At 38.8% G+C, this 16,951-nt stretch overlaps 1 protein-coding gene across 3 annotated transcripts; it reads right to left on the bottom strand.

Moving 5' to 3' along the window:
- Positions 1 to 827: 827 nt before the first annotated feature.
- Positions 828 to 11,436, bottom strand: cmtr1 (cap methyltransferase 1). 3 transcript variants are annotated; one of them, XM_032543213.1, is made up of 25 exons: positions 11,201 to 11,436; positions 10,926 to 10,992; positions 9,784 to 9,888; positions 8,801 to 8,952; positions 8,462 to 8,620; positions 8,179 to 8,271; positions 7,960 to 8,031; positions 7,464 to 7,558; positions 6,977 to 7,049; positions 6,667 to 6,865; positions 6,456 to 6,574; positions 6,183 to 6,279; positions 5,912 to 6,044; positions 4,902 to 5,081; positions 4,749 to 4,805; positions 4,579 to 4,636; positions 4,382 to 4,450; positions 3,868 to 3,999; positions 3,340 to 3,465; positions 2,939 to 3,030; positions 2,685 to 2,753; positions 2,090 to 2,137; positions 1,868 to 1,980; positions 1,588 to 1,696; positions 828 to 1,423 (listed from the first exon to the last, which is right to left on the bottom strand). In XM_032543213.1, exons 3-25 carry the CDS (start codon positions 9,881 to 9,883, stop codon positions 1,288 to 1,290), a joined length of 2,481 nt encoding a protein of 826 aa, XP_032399104.1. In that variant the 5' UTR covers positions 9,884 to 9,888; positions 10,926 to 10,992; positions 11,201 to 11,436; the 3' UTR covers positions 828 to 1,287. The 3 variants fall into 3 exon arrangements, with proteins under 3 accessions (XP_032399104.1, XP_032399103.1, XP_032399105.1); XM_032543212.1 differs by having other exon boundaries at positions 10,926 to 11,436; XM_032543214.1 differs by lacking the exon at positions 10,926 to 10,992.
- Between the last annotated feature and the right edge of the window lie 5,515 nt (positions 11,437 to 16,951).

Below are 16,951 nucleotides of genomic sequence, written 5' to 3'. Positions count from 1 at the left end.
TGACTGCTGTAGATGTGACAGAAATGCATGAAAGTTGTGCTGATTCAGCTCTGTTTAGTTCCTGTGTTGATACTACAAGGAGTGCTTCGGGCCGTCTACAAACTACATCACAGAAAAGAAATACAAACATATTTTCAAAAATAAGCACATGCTTAGAGACAAGTTATAATTGAGGTAAGTTTGGAGACACTACCTTTTTATCCTTAAATTGATAGCCTACATATTTTAGTTTTATCTCTTTTCTGTGTTGTAGTTTGTAGATGGTCTCTAAGCTTAGAGAGCTTAGGGACCATCTACCATACATCATCATCTACCATACTGCCTCTCAACGCTGAACAGAGCTGAATCAGCTACTTTCTTGCATTTCTTTCACATCTACAGCAGTCAGATTCCTTCTGTTCCCTCGGAAGGAATCACTGCACATGGGTAGGCACTTGTAATGACATTTTGAACATGTTTAGAGGCTTAAAACACGTTTGGCCCAATAAAGTTTGTTGGGTGCTAACGGTAGCAGGAGGATAACATGGTGTAGGCAGCAGTGATTGTTTTAGTTTTTCTCTCTGACAAAAAAAAACAGCTACATGCTGAAATACACCGGAATTCTCCTATAACAATGGATACATAGTTTAACATTTATAACTCTGTCTACAACACACACACACACACACACACACACACACACACACACACACACACACACACACACACACACACACACACACACACACACACACACACACACACACACACACACGGAACTTCAAAAACCTGATCTACAGGGACATGCAAGCCAATGAAGAGACAATTCAGCAGCTTTTTGTCTCTAATTTGTCCTATGAGGCGAGTCCTATTCATTACAATTTGCAGAGCCAAGGACAGTGAAAAAGGCAGAAAGACAAAGTGGTTTGTCAAATGTCTGTTGCTTACATAAAGTTCAAATGTCACCGTTGGAAAAAGCAGCAAAAAATCCTCACATGAGCTCCAGAACCCCAGTTACAACCTGGTAATAATTTCTCTAAGCGACATAATATAGAGGAACAAGAGGGTCTTGACAAACAGTTTATTAATTGATATTTAACTGGACAACAAAAACAGGGATTAATAAAACTTGATATATGTATTGGTTGATTTAATAAGCAGTATTTTTTGAATCCCTCTTTTACTGTCAAAATAAATATGAATTAAGGCGTTGTAGGATAACCTTTTCTAAGGCTCTGTATCCTCCACAAGTTAGTGCATTCTTTGTCTAGGTTGTAGCTGGTGGTGCTCTGGGGCTACGGGAGCGTTTCAGGGCTGGTAATACTGGCGGACGAAGGACAAAACTTCATCTTTGGACAGTTTCCCAGGGTCCATCCGTGTCTGCGAATCATGAACGATCACCCCGTCCACCCAGGCCCAGAACAGCCGCTCAGAGTGGCAAACACTGAAGACGAAGACAAAGAAAGCATACTGTTTATTCTTAAGATCATCAAGGCTGCTATTACATATAAACTGGTTCTATCACCCCCACTACATGACAAAAAATATCTCATAGAAACTTAATAAATCATTAATCAATACAAAATGGGAAGAAAAGACGCTACTTACTGGAAGGGGGCGGCAGCGTTGGGTGGCATTGCATAGGTGGAGTCCTTGGTAGTCTTATTATAGAAGAACTTCATCTTAGAGTTTTTGCTGTATGCCATTGTCCATGGTTCTGACGGACAGAGGTGGAGGAGACAGATATTTTGCTAATAAATATAACTAATTTAAGTATGTTGCTCACAGGATTGTCGAAGCTTTGAAACGGTTAAAGCAAATTAAAGTTGCAAGAGTTTTAAAGGGCCACTTCTTGACATTGAGCTGCAACACAAACAAATAAACGTACCATTGACAGTCTTAATGATGTAAAGGCCGGTGGGAAGGAAATGTCGGTCATCTCTGCCGGTGTAGGACAGACGTGGGACTCCTCCTGAACTCTTCGTCACCTTCATCTCTAGTCTGGATGGGAAAAGAAAAATCCAGTAGAAAATCCTCAACATTTAGTAAATGAATCATGGCCGCATACATTTTGGATCATGTTGCTTAGTGGACAGTCGTCCTGTCCTACCTGACAAAGATTTTCTCCATTTCCTCCAGCCTGTAAACCTCTTTCACTCTGTTTGGGAAAACAAAGATGTTACATGTCAGATCCCATCCAGACATGTTTTAAGATTAATAACAATTTGTGTCTGGTGTTTTTTTTTTTTTTACAAAAGAAAGTCTAATTATAACTTCTTAAATATACATCCATTCCCAGTGTATGTGTACTGGAGGCTTCCATTTCCACATCAGATCTTGTTTAACCTGCATATTGGACCATGTTTGGCCTCCAAACTGGTTGTAATGTCACAAAAACAGACTCATATGCAATATTTGTATTTCTTGAGTACGGTCAAAAGCGTTTTTTTGTAATGCCATATGAACCTGCTGACCATGTTGGATTTTCTTGATCAGAAAATGTGACATGGTGTTTAAGACCTACTTATAAGCTTTGTGTTCAAAGTTCCATGACATTCACCATTGTTTTTTATAAGGGTTTCAGTATTATATAACTCCGCTACTTCCGCTACTGTCCACTCTTCAGGTGCTTCCAGTGAGAATAAGATCCCTGAAAATAAATTACAAAGCAGCATTCATAAGGTTGAATTCATTTAAATGAATACCTGATAGGGTTCATGTCTGGGCGACTGGGTTTGGCCACTGCCTTCACAAACTTCTCAGCCATCTGGATCCTGGATACACGACAAGCATTATTTAGTTAACTACTGAAAAACTGGTATGAAGAAACATTGTACTGCAATACAGGTTAATTTATTTATAAGAAGTTATTAATTTATCCATTACAGAGAGATGAGAATTGTAATTTTTTTCCTCATTTTGAGGATCAAAAAGTATTAATGAATAACGGCTGTCCTACCGTTGGTTGAAGTGTTGATCTCTTACATCAGTGCCGTTTAGTATTAGTGCATCCATTACGTGAACAGCGTTGATTCTGCGCTGAGCTTTACCCTGAGGACCAAATTAACTATATTTATACTGTACATGTAAAACCATTACCACAAGCAGCAAATAACTAGCTTGTTTGGGTGTAATTGTTACTTTTTCAGGGAAGAGGGATACTAATGCAACAGAGCTTTACAACCTTTGAGACCTGAAGCCTCTTTTAGGAACAAATGATCAAGAAAGCACAATGCACCAAAAGTACATATCATCTCATGAGAACAACTGTTATTTTAGCATAAACAAAAATGAAGCAAAGCTGAAAGAGTTAAGGATCCTGGCTCCCAATTTTCATCTGTTTACAGTCCCTCCTCTCACCTCGCCCTTCAGCTCTTGGACGATCTCCACACTTAGAAGTGTATCTCTTGGCAGCTCTAGCTTGAAATTCTCCAGTTTCCTCCAGCGCACAGGCATCTTCCCATCCCAGGTATATATCTGAGACTTCTACATAAGACAAGGGGAAAGGGAAAGAACAGTTAAGGAGATGAAAACAGGTTTAATCATAGGCTACCATGCTTTAAAAAAAAAGCAGTAAAGCCTTTCTAGTCACCACCATCCCTATGAATAAAAACATTAGGGGTGGATAGATTGCACTGTCAGCTCTGCATTTTAACCTTTTCCAGGAGAAAAGTAAACATCTTACACAGCAAATAGATGAATGTGACGATACTGGCCTGGCTGTCCCATTAATGCATACAGTATGGGAGCGGCTATCTGATATCAAATATGGGAAATCTTGAAAAAGACTAATTATATATACTGGGTACAAAAAAGGATTGTCTAAGTTGTGTGAAAAATACATTACCACAGTGCAGTGAGACAAAACACAAGGCTCTTAAGACTCACCCCCATCGCTAGAAGGAAGATCTGCTCTCCACCTCCAACAATGCACCTATGGTCCAGAATATGACGCAACTTCTCAAGTGTAGTTGAGTTAAGAGGAGTGATCTTACACTGAAACGGCTCCACATCTGAGTTCTGAGGAGCAACAGATCGAGACAGAGAGAAAGACAGATATGGAGACCCATTTAACATGTCAAACCAGCGGATTTACAACAGTGCTACCCATTACTGGAATTTAAGTGATAGGCCAACTAAATACATAACATTTGTTTTAAAATTGTATTTTAGACAACAAAATCTCAACCTCTGGGAAATAGTGTTTAGGAATTACCTTATTAAGTGCACAAATATGCATAACTTGTATTACTTTACTTTTATTATTGACAAATGGTATTCTCTGACAGCACACATTTATCTGCAATTGTAATTTTTTCCACTGGGGATCAATGAACAGTATAAATTATTATTAAATTATTTGCAGAAGGTTATTTTTTCAATCCCAGATTTATTAAAGGACCTTAATCAGTTCGTAGAATTTGGACTTTGGGTCTGAGGAAGCAGGAGTGACTCTGGCCTTGTCTGGAACCTGGAAATGGACATGGAATGTATTTAGGATTGGAATAACATAATAAAGAATACAACTGTATATATATATATATATATATATATATATATATATATATATATATAGATAAAAACAGTTTCTCCACTCACCCCCCACAGTTTCAGACACTCCTTCCTAATGTCTGCTTGCTTCGGCTCTGATAGGGTCCTAGAGGAACCAACATCACAGTCAGTTGCATACATAAACACCATCCCATATACAGTAGCTATACTGCAACAGAGATAAATGTACCTAGACAAGTACAAGACAGGCTACTCACTGGTCTACAACATAGGCGTGGATCTTAGCCAAGGCCTTGATCTGGACTACACAGAGGCTGCAGGGAGAGATAATTAAATGTCTGTCAGTCACTCGGATTGAAATGAATAGATTAAAGGCCTTAATGGCCTTAAGGAATATTGGGTGTCTCTACCTCTCATTGGAGTTGACCATAAACTGGTAGAAGTCTGTGTCTTCCTTAATGATGCTCAGGGGAACCACTTCTGTAACATCGGTGTCTGTGTTTCTCAGCTGGTTCAGTTTCAGGTTGATTCTGAACATGTATTCCCTGACGGCGTCTGAACCGGGCTTCAGACCACGACACACTATGTACCTGCAGATACCAATGAGCCAGAAGGGTTTAACAGAAGCAAGAATTGTCTCTTCTTAGTCTAAAAGAAAAACTGCATCTATAGCAAAGAGACTATCCCATGTCCTCCAATTGAGATGTCATGTCTAACTTGTCTAAACCTAATTGTAATTTTGAGTATAGTTACTATGGTCACTATGGTGAGGATATACGTCCCTTCACACAGGAGGTAACAAATCCAAATATGAGAGAAAATATATGTTTCTTCCAGGTAACTGAAAGCTGCGACTCCCAGATTATTACTGAACTTTAAAAGTGGAACCAATATCTGTCATTCCAGTATTTAATTCATATTTTGTTTACGTTTTGTCTGCACAGCCACATTATGTGTGAAGAACCCCACTAAGGTTAAATGAACCTGTGAAATAAGGGAAAAAGAAAATAAGAGGGAATGTCTAACATGGGATCCCTTAATATGTTGAAGATGCTCTTTATGTGGTTTTTCCCATCAGCGATAAATATTAAAATGAAACCTACTGTGTGTGGGCACCATGCCACTGTGGCACTAGATCTGTTCATGACCTATTACCTGTTTCAGGCTTTGATTTGTTTTCAACTGGCTAAAGGTTAAACAAAAAAAAATCCAATATTTGTTTTAAAAATGTGCCAGTTATCCAAAGTTTAAAAAGATATTATGAACCACCCTGAAGACATGAATTTATGTCAGTGAACAAGCACATATGTATATTATAGATAATAATCACCTAAAATAAAATAATAACCCTGCATAAGTATCAAACTTCACACAGATCTTCTTGCACATAGAGTACATTTCCACACACACACAGCCCCACCTCTCAGAGTTGGCAGGCCTGCTGGTGACAGGTTTGAAGAGACAGATCCTGTCGAAGCAGTGATAGAGCAGGTAGACCAAACCCACACTGAAGGGAGTGAAGAGGTCAAAAGTCTTACAGACAAAGTGACCACCTGGAGATGACAAAGAGTGCCACTATCATCTAATTTGCACCCTAACACAAACATCAAGTACATGTGCACAGAAATACAGAGACAGAAATGCTGACTAACTGGGTGACTCATCCATTCTTGAACAATGTAGCCCCATACCTGTCCTGAGTGTAGAGATGGCAGTGAGGAACTGACAGAGCAGCAGCTGTTTGCTCAGGATCTCCTGGATGTTTTCCTGGCCTTCCACAGAAAAACCCTACGCAAGACCGCCATCAAATCCAAAGTAATCGGTAAACAAAATCGGAAATTCTCACTTCAGCCAAAAAACAGCAGCAATCTCTGACCTCATCTTCTGTTTGATATGTACATTTTAGATGCTTTGATGCAGAGCAGTGGTTTTAAAAATACAATGCATAAGTGAAATAGTCTCACCCCATCTGCCATGAGGAAGTGTAGCCCTCTTCTCTCTGTACTCTCCAGGACAAAGTTTCGGAAGGCAGTAATGTTTTCTGGCCGAGTGATGTCTCCGTCCCCGTCCACCCCTCCCTCACCTGGGACATACAGAGGTCAAGCTTTACTGAATCATTCATCATCTGAGACGTGACCAGGTTCTGTTCTCCCCCTGAGCATGACGTGTGCGTACCATAGTAAGGCTCAAACAGCTCACTCGGCGCTGAATAGAAATCTTCCAGTTTGAAGTCACAGGGTCCTTTTAGCGTCATGCCAAACCCCTTGGCATGCCAACGCCTCTTCCACAGAATATACTCTGAAAAGCCTCCAGGCCCAGCACAGACGTCACCGAAGTACAGAAGCTCGCCTTCGCGGTCCTTTGTCAGAGGTTTCTACATAGTGAGAGAGGTTTGTCTCGCCATCTGTTTATATGGGCCTCTGTGTGTTCTGCTACAACAAAAGTTCACTGCAACACATATCAGCTGTTACTTTGACCAACTCACCCCTTGTGAATCCTTTGGGTTGGTGAACATTTGGTCGAAGCAGTGGTCGATATTGGACATTTTCATAGCTGCTCTAAATACAGAAAGAACATAACTTGTGTTGGCCTTTAAAGGGCTGGCACACTACAGAGTAATCTTTACTCCATGTTAAAACTCACTGGGATATTTTTATCTGATTTTATATTCAAATAACTTCTAAACAAATGATATATAAAAATGAGTGTTTACACTTACACACACACACACACACACACACACACACACACACACACACACACACACACACACACACACACACACACACACACCAATATGTTTTACATTGCCTATCATTCAAAAAGCAGCCATTAATAGATAGGTAGATTTTATTTTCAAAACGTGCAAAAGAAATGAAATTAAATGAAAATTTAAAGAAGCCAATCAGTTACACAATATTATCTACAAGGATTTTTCAAACTTGTCATTTTCAGTCTATTTAAAGACTGACCTGTTGAGGAAGATGCCTCCTCTAATTGTTTCGTAAGGGTTGGAGCGTGTCCGTGCTCTCCTCATCTCCTCGCCTTCCAGGTTATCAAATATTGACTGAAGATCATACAGACACAGTGGTTAAACAACTCAGGAATAATACAGCATTGTGATCTGTTTCCATCCAGTGTAGAAGGCTATTCACAGAGCTTTATACAAAGAAAAGGCTATTGATATCCTTGTTCCCCACAATACAGTGCATTATCTAAGCAATACAAATATTTAACCCAACCATTACATGGAACATTCACACTAGATCCAGTAGAGCTTCACTTGGTTTGTGAGCCTAAAACTGGCCATGGTCTTCTTGCAGGGTTAATACCTTCTAGCTTATTCACCCTCCTGTTTGTTTGAGTATTAGATATATACTGCTGAAGTATTTCAACATAGATTGTGTTATATTATGTTCTTGTATGAAATAGAAATGGGATATAAATGAAACAGAAGTTTTAACTCACCTTGCACCTTAAAAGAGTGTGCAGGAGATCTTCAGTGCAAAACTCTGTCTCGTCCTCAATCTTTAGTTTTCTCTGTAAGCAGTCAAAAACAAAATGTATACATATGAGGCAAAAGAGTGTGCCTGAGTGAACATATGATTGATTGATATAAATATACAGTACACAATCCTCAACCAGGCCTGTATATAAGTGAGTGTCTTTAAGTGTCTGTTTTTTTACCACTCCCAGTTTCATCCAGTCCCTTAGCTCATCTGCATCTGGGTTCTCTGTGGTGCATTCTGGAAACCAGTCTACCTTCTCTATGGCACTGGGCTGGACGGACAAATAAAAAAGAAACAGAGATGGGAAACAGATCATGGTGATGTGACGTAAACATAATTTAATTGTTCTCAAAAGTAAAAAAAATGAAAACACAATTCATTGTTTAATTATAGACAATTAACACAATTTACCAAAAAACACCACTACAAACATTACATGGTTATTATTTACTGCTGTGTACCTCTGGTTCATCTCGCCAGTCAACATTGAGCTCCCCCTGAAAGCCCTGCAGGGTGAGACCCAGACCCCTTCTGCCTCGCTGAGTAGAGGCCTCCACAATCTCTTTGCGTCCCTGGCCAAACTTCCCCAGACCCTCACCCTCACGGAAACCCATCTTGGCCTAAAGGTGTAAGAGAATGAGGGAGTTAAGAAAAGACAGTGACATAAAACTCTGATTCTTCTTAATATTTTGCTAAATAAACTGCAAATGTCCTAATCTATCTAAGAAGTGTGTATGTATTATCCAAAATTCTGCAACACAGACTCTGAGACAGTGTTAGTGCAGGTTTTGGTACTTTACCATGAGTTTCTGGGACACACTGTTGTACATGGAGAAGTTGGCAGAGACATTTGAGGGGTCAGTGTCTTGGTCATCAAAGGATGATATGGAGGGCATGGAGAATCCCGGTCGGTGATCCTCCTGGTCACTGAGGGAATCATTTTGGCTCGAGTCTAGATGGGAAACAGAAACAAACAGACGCAAACTATTCATGTAGGAACAGGAACAGGCAGACACAATGCTCATCAAATCACTCTCCAGCATTACAATCTTGTGCTGAAATGAGTTAAAAAATAAGGCAAAACCACAGCCTTAGGGTATCTTCTTGGATTCTACCATACTAAATTGTTAATTAAGATTGCAGATCATAGCTCCACTGAATGACTTGAAATACCTTAATCCAGTAGTGAAATGAATCTAAGAACATTTACTCAAGTACTGACCTTCAGTGCAATTTTGAGGTACTTGTATTTTACTTCAGTATTTCCATTTCATGCTACTTCATGCTTTTACTCCACTACATTATTACATTACAGTTTTAGTTACTAGTTACTTTGCAGATTTAGGTTATTAATATAAATCAGCTAATGAATTATGCTATTTTTATAGGTTAAGCTATCTAAAGCAATTAAAATGAGCTTTACTTTTTTACCAGCTGCAACATTAAAATGTAATGTTATAAAATTCCTGTATATGATTCTTAAATGGGCCACTCTGCATAATTAGTACTTTTACTTTTGGTATATATACAGTATGTTTATTTATATATGGTATGTATATTTTGATACGTTGTTCTTTTATTTGAGTAAGATTTTGAATGCAGAACTTTTGCATAAACAGTATCTGAGTACTTTATCCACCACTCTGTCAAATCCTAGCTTGGAGTAGTGCATAATTTATTAAAGACAGTGGCTTTCAATAGTAACTATGGCATGTAAAATATCAAGACTTCTATCTTAAATGATGGCAGACATTGTTTAGAGGGGGAAAATGAATCTATATACCCTGTCTGGATAATTGTGATTCTTCATCTGAGCTGCTGTCATCACGAGACTTCTTTGGCCCCTGCCCTGGTGCTGGCGCTGATTCAGCTCTTCTCTTCATCCTGGCTGAAACCCAGCACAGAGGACAATATAGTTAGAATAAGATACTGTCTGATGGATGAGGTGCAACAGCATACAGAGAATATAGGAGAAGACTAAGGGCTGTGACAGGAATACTCAACCATGGATTAAGGTAATTTTAAACTAAATGAAATAGAACAGAGAAGCAGAATCCTAATGTACTGTACAGCTGTGACAACAGCTTCTTTTTGACTACAGTTTGTTATTTTTCTTCATTTTTATTATTGTGTTAAACATGTTTTTCAAACAGTTTCAAGACATCGCCTTAAGCTGTTATATTTTGGCATTTGACATTTGGTTTGACCTTCACAAAATAAACAAATGAAAAAGGAAAATAACTTAGTTGCAGCTGTAATAGCTGCCTGGTGCATGGTTAGCAATGCATATACACTGACTTACATATTTTCTTACATATGCATGCTCAACATATTTCAATAATAAATGTGTGAAGTCTATTCAACAGTGACCACTACAACAGTGAATCCTCATCTGGCCACCAAAATTCCGCTCTGTTTGGTCTAATTTATGCAAAGTAAAAAAAGGTGCACATTTCTTTGTTTTTTGCTGTTTTCTGTGGGTCGACAAAAATAAATTTCAGGAAAGTAAGAAATTCCCAATCAGGCACAATAAAAACATGCATGTTTAAGTGTTGAGGGACGGCATTTCTGTCTTGGTAATAAATGTAACGTAGGTAAAGGCAGCACTGTCATCAAACATAGATACAGGCTTCAGATAATCGATCACTCAAACAGCTCGCATGGTTATCTTGGTACATCTAACGTTAGCCCCAGTTTGCGCCTCTTGTGTATTAAAATTACATTCGCTAAGGGCGTAAACTGTGGGTAGTAAACATTACATATAACTGAAGCAAAGTCTTGAATTTGACTGTGACCAACTGCAACTAAACAATTTCCCTGAGGGGATCAATAAAGTATTTTGATTCTAATACTCCACGTTGTCAGAACATGACAATTTTAACGTTGAAATCTGAGAATAAATGTCCTGCAAATATGAACAGTTACCTCTGTGGTTGTGTTGTAGTTAGCAGAAGCCAGCTATCAAAGTTTGGTAAAGGTAACCCATGCCACTCTGCAAAATATATTATTGCACACAATAGCACACAGCTAAAGTAAACAGACTTGTCTGGTTAGTGTCAATGTGAGTGTTTTCGGTGTTTTTCTGTGAAACGAAACTGCGCAGCTGTAACATTAGCAGCTTTAGCTGTTAGCGAAACGTTAGCAGCTTTAGCTGTTAACGTTAGCTAGCTAGCTCTCCAAATTAGCCAGCTTGTTTTTACCAGCTCAGAAGAAGAACTTCACTCTTCTGTGGCGACACAGCAGCGACAAAACGTAAATTCCGCATATGTTTCGAGCTCTCCCAGTTGGAGTTTTATTTGCATTGAAACTTTTGTTATAAATACTGTTTTTGGAAGTTTACATTAGCCCGCGTTCTGTTTCTACAGATTTCAGGGGTCCTTCCTTTTCTGACGACACGCAGTAATGATGCGCCTTACGTAAGGACTGTCTATGCAAGTGCCTGTGTGTTTTGTTGTTATCATGTTAGTTTTATTCATTGCATTCATTTAATTTGTGAGGCCCGCTTTAATTACGTTGAGTCATTTTTTATTATATATTATGTACAAAGGGTAATTCCTGTGTTGTTGATGAAATATTGAAGTTATAGAAAGAGACATGGAACACTGGGTTTCCACTGCAGCTGGTTTGTCACTGGCTGGGACTCCAGTTGCTTCTCTAGGTGAGTAGTTTTTATTAGCATGTCTTTTATCAAGATTTCATTTGATTACGATTCATTGTCAAATTGTTGTTTTCTGTCTGTATTTTTCTAATCTGCAGTCCCAAGAAAGTTCGGAATATAATAACAACTCTCCTGAAAACTAACAATAAACAGGCCTGTAAGTAATCACAGTTAACTTGGCCTGGATAAATAGCCCTACATATAGTGAAAGTGACTTCCATTTTTCTTAGCGAAATGTTTTTTGATTTATTAGTGCCCAAGAATATCAAAGAATATCATGAGTGTGTGTGTGTGTGTGTGTGTGTGTGTGTGTGTGTGTGTGTGTGTGTGTGTGTGTGTGTGTTTGTTTGTGTGATTAAGTGATTAGATTTTTTTCCCTTTAATCAGTCTTGCAAGTCTGTTACATTGGGCTAATCCGTTCCTGGCATGTGAGTTAAGGGATCCTGAGCTGTCCTTCAAAATAATCATTAGGCTATTTCCAGTGGTGCTTTACAATGGTTTATGAAAATAGGCCTCTGTGCTTTCCTGTGTGAAAAAAAGTCATGCAGGAACATGTCTTTTTGGCTCCAGACTGTCTGCACATTGTGTGAAAAATTATTGTTGTCCAACAGGCTAAATGAATCCTCCTTTGAGTGTATTTTCAAAATGTCAGCACTGAGCCAGGTACAGTATATATTGTTTGGTTATTAAGTGTTAACTCTTTTCCTTTTGCAATGCAGCTCAAAGCGAACAAATAATTGCATTGCATGCCTTAATTAAGGAGTCTGTGAAATCCTTCTTATAAGATACAGTGTCAATACCCTGTTTTGTGACAGGTTTACTGAAGAAAGCACTCAAGCAAGGTTTAATTCTTCGACACATTTTAGAATATTGAACAAACATTTTGTAATCTATGTTAGAAGATAGACCTGACTTCTTCAGGGCACTGGCGATGGCTTCACTCACACGTTTTTGTGTGTGTTTATTTACTTGCGAATTTTGCTGGCAAAGCACACGCCTATTCATTCTGCTTCACCCTTTCAGAAAGTGATTGATTGATTTTTTGTTCTTTACAATATACTTTTGCAAAAATAGTTTTTTAATCAGCCTACATGATGTTTCTTGATGCATTTTTAAAATGAAGCATCTAAAATTTGTAAAAATCTTGCTTTATGTAAGATAATATAGATAATTTGTAAGGACTAATTGGCTGTAAATGTGTTAGCCCAGATAAAGAGTTGAAGTGGCAACATTTCTACAATGTTTCCCTGCTTTTTATTCAATGCATGCTTGGCTGCAGCCCGCCCATCCATGACCCTATATATATATATATATATATATATATATATATATATATATATATATATATATATATATATATATATATATATATATATATATATATATATATATATATATATATATAATGATAGGGATGAAATGAATAAATCAAAGGGATATATGTATACCGAACATGTTTTGTTATGTCTGTAAACATCTGGACTGCTTCCACTGTAATGCAATTTGCCTTTTAATTGTACCTAATTGTTAAATTGCTTCTTAGTAACCCCAGCGGACGTCATGGCAGTGTTGCTTTGTCATGGGTTGATAAGGCTGTGTGCGCCTTCCCTACATAATTGGTGGCCAATGGACTTAGAACTTCTCCCAGGTATAATCCATTGCAACTGCAGTTCCTCTGCTAATCCTCCATTGACACAAATGCACATACACACGAAGACACACACAAACACAGTCCAAACACCATGTGACCAGTTTATGCAATGAAGCCAAGGCTTTATATACTACCTGTGGGGACCGGTGTCCCTTAAGGGAGATCATCACAGTGCAGGTGTGTGTTGGTGCAAGTAAGGGAGTAAGGGAGTAAAGAGCGTGTCTTTGCAGGGAAGCGCCACTACCAGAGCCTGGTGGGGAAGACTGAGGCCAGAGAGACACAGAGGGAGGCCCTCTGTGTGACAACGTTGCCTAGCAGACAGTCCTAAGAGCTGGAAGAGTCTTGTGTGGTCTCATCTGTGAAACACCGGAGAGAACAACAACAATGTTTTTTCGCATCCCTCGACTGACCCCTGGATACATAAGATACCTCCAGGTGCGTAAGATACTTTAGGGCAATATTACACTTAAAATAGAATAATGACAGTCTCATACATGGAGGGACATCTGCAGTGATGTAACAGTGGAGCAAATTCCATTAGAGTTTCTAATAACAAACGACTTTTGAGATCTAGAGCCTTGGGCCTGCACATTTCCCTTTCATTAAATAGTTGCCTTGCATTGGGCCAAACAGAGCCTTTGTGTGTAGTTTTTAAACAAAAACAACTTTCTCTTAATGCTGCTTTTGGTTTGCATTAAATATATTAAATGTTTGAGCTGAACCATCTTATTGATACCTGAAGAAAAGGTCAACATAAATAGAAATTAGGTTTTTATTGACTCAGAATCAGAATCAGCTTTATTTGTCACGTATGAGGACACATAAGAGGATTTTTTTTAATTTTTGCACAAAATGCCTATTTTTGTGTGTGTCATGGCAGGATTTAAAAAAAATTTCAGCAACCTGTCTTTTAAATGGATTTAAATCAGGTGTACCTAGCTCCCCATGGTCAGGTAAATGCCCTGTAATTGGATCTCCAGAGGAATAGCATGAGCTCCATGTTCCTAATCACCCTGCTGGGTATTTCAGAGACCTGCAACTATGGTTTCATGAACCTACAGTGTGGCTTGTGTTTATTTCAAAAATGGACACTTTCAAACCTCATTATCTATTTCTCAGCTAATCAGAATTCATTTTAGACTATTCTCACTTGATGAAATAGCATTACTGTATTGTACTTGTTGTGCACTGTTGTTGCTGTCCTGTGAAGATATACTGTATGTAAAAACTTTTCATCAAGTATTTAAAAAAATCCATATTTTAGCTGTGTCATATTGTATTTTTCAGATAATCCATTGAGTTTTGAAATTGTGTATTTAGCCCTAAAAAGTTGAGAATTTTCTTAATCAAATTTATATCTTACTTTAGGACATGTCTTGGATTGGCTCAAATTTTTGAGATGTCTCCAAACCTGCACAGGACTGATAAACAGGCAATGACTGTATTAGGTAAAAGGGGTATTGAAACTTGACAAAATGGAGACTGTAGTGCGGCTCTTCCCTTATGGTAAGGCCATCGCTGGGATGAAGCAAGTGCGTGACCAGAGTCACTTCTTTAAGGACTCTACTGCGGCCAGGACCAGGAGGAACGTTGCTGGCACACTGCTTTGTTCATCATCGTCCCTGGTGATGATTGTGCCTGGTGGTGGTTGTCGTGGCTACATGGGTGGTGACTCATACTCTCTCTTTCAGACTCAAGCAGCCCAGAATGTGCTGCAGAGCCGGGAAGGCCTTGTGATGCCGCGTATGGCCATCTTGCTGGGTTTCATGGGGATCGGCATGTCCGGCTACAGCTCCCGCCAACTCACACTGAACTGCAAGCCGTCAAGTCACCTCTTTAGATGAGCCGTATGAACTACAGGGGGCATACCCATCCACACACACACACACACACACACACACACACACACACACACACACACACACACACACACACACACACACACACACACACACACACACACACACACACACACACACACACACACACACACACACACACACACACACACACATCTTTTACTTCAAGTTCAAGTTTGACATTTTGGGAAATATGCCTATTCAGAGGAGACTTCGAAGACCACTCTGTGGTTAATAAGTGATATAACAGAACAGAAAATTGTTTTTTTTACACTAGGATTAGGGTTATACAAAATAAACAAAAAAGACATATCATTGTAATTATTGTTTTTTGAGGAGCTGGTAGATGGATTTTTATTACTATTCTACAGAGAAGGGCTAGCCGTCTCCCTGTATGTTAAGCTAAGCTAATCGGCTGCTGGCTGGCAGCAAATAGGCATATTTCCTAAAATGCCTATTCATTTAACAGCAACATGCCACCAGGTTCTACTAGTTTTCTATTTTTTTGTCTTTTTTCTGTACATCATTACTAATAATCCCCTTTGTGTGGTTTAAGTTCAGTGTCATTGTTGTTCTGGATTTCGTCATGATTTTCTTGTGTTTGAGATTTTAAGATTGTTGCCTTGAGGCTCCGTTTGTGCAGTAAAAAGTAAAAACATTATTTATTGTGACAGAAAGGCATCTTTTGATGTTTCTGATGACCTTGGTTGATGTTATACGTGAACCACAATCCCTCTCTATGTCCCGCGCCTTATCATGGGAGTGTTCATTTAGAATTTATTTTTTAATTATTTTTATTTTATTTTATTAATGGTCTTTAAAGCGCTGAGCCCAAAGAAATCTCTTCCGAAATCTTCACTCTTTTAATCACCATTACTTTTTCTTCTGCCATTTTGGCAATTTTTATGATGTCACTCCCAGGTACCCCTTCTTTCAAACAGACCACCAGTATTGTGAAGTCTTGACATGTTTGCACTTTTGGGATTTTTTGGAAGACTTCGGCAGCTTCAACTTAGAGAATCAACCCGTTATATTTCATACTTGATTCTGGAAATGACAGTATGACTTTTAGTTTTTCTGCTACTGTATCTCTCTCCTTTGTGTTAGCATGACTAAACACCAGAGGAGTAAGTTCAGAATTGCTCCAAATCTGTTTGGCTGTGCTTAAGGCCTGAACATGCATAGAGCAAATACTCTACAAGCAGAAACATAAGAACAGTGTTTAACTTTTTGATGCGTGAACAATGCTACTTTGCACTTTTTTGTGTACATATCTTGTACATAACCATGTACACTTCACTTTGATGCTGAACGAGATTCGTAGAACAGGACATTTTGTGCTATACCAGCCATGTGTTGTGAGCTGGACTGGGCGACATCTAGCTGCATTGACACACTGCTGTGTTTTTGTCGGGCAGAGGAACCAGGACAGCCACCCTGGATCCCACCTGAACTAACGTGTGAATCCACCCGGATCTCTCCCAGTTGCACGCCACCTTCAGACAATGTAGATGAATGACCACTATGGTCTCTTAACATAGGAAGACTTTTTATTTTGTCTGTTAATCTCTTCTGCACAATGCTTTGTAATGAAAGGAATAAGACTTTGACAGCATATGAATGTATCACCGACATTATAATGTGATTGTAAAGATGATTGTGTTCCCTGCTCTGGTTTCACAAAAGACAGGGTACTGCATGTCTTTAGTTTAAATGTATAAGAAAAGATTAGCATGTCACAAGGTGTGTGTGTGCAGTGATGCATGAATTCCTCGCAGATCCT

This window comes from Etheostoma spectabile, chromosome 18, assembly GCF_008692095.1.
Source record: "Etheostoma spectabile isolate EspeVRDwgs_2016 chromosome 18, UIUC_Espe_1.0, whole genome shotgun sequence".
In the NCBI taxonomy this organism is placed as follows: Eukaryota; Metazoa; Chordata; class Actinopteri; order Perciformes; family Percidae; genus Etheostoma; species Etheostoma spectabile.
Note: the sequence above shows the minus strand (reverse complement) of the source record. Positions and strands in the feature narration are given on the sequence as shown.

Coding starts and splice junctions, on each gene's coding strand:
- cmtr1 (XM_032543212.1), bottom strand. CDS start 9,883: ATGAAGAGAAGAGCTGAATCAGCGCCAGCACCAGGGCAGGGGCCAAAG. Junction 7,050..7,463: donor GGAGGCATCTTCCTCAACAG/GTCAGTCTTTAA, acceptor TTCTGTATTTAG/AGCAGCTATGAAAATGTCCA. Junction 6,280..6,455: donor ACTTCCTCATGGCAGATGGG/GTGAGACTATTT, acceptor GGTCTTGCGTAG/GGTTTTTCTGTGGAAGGCCA.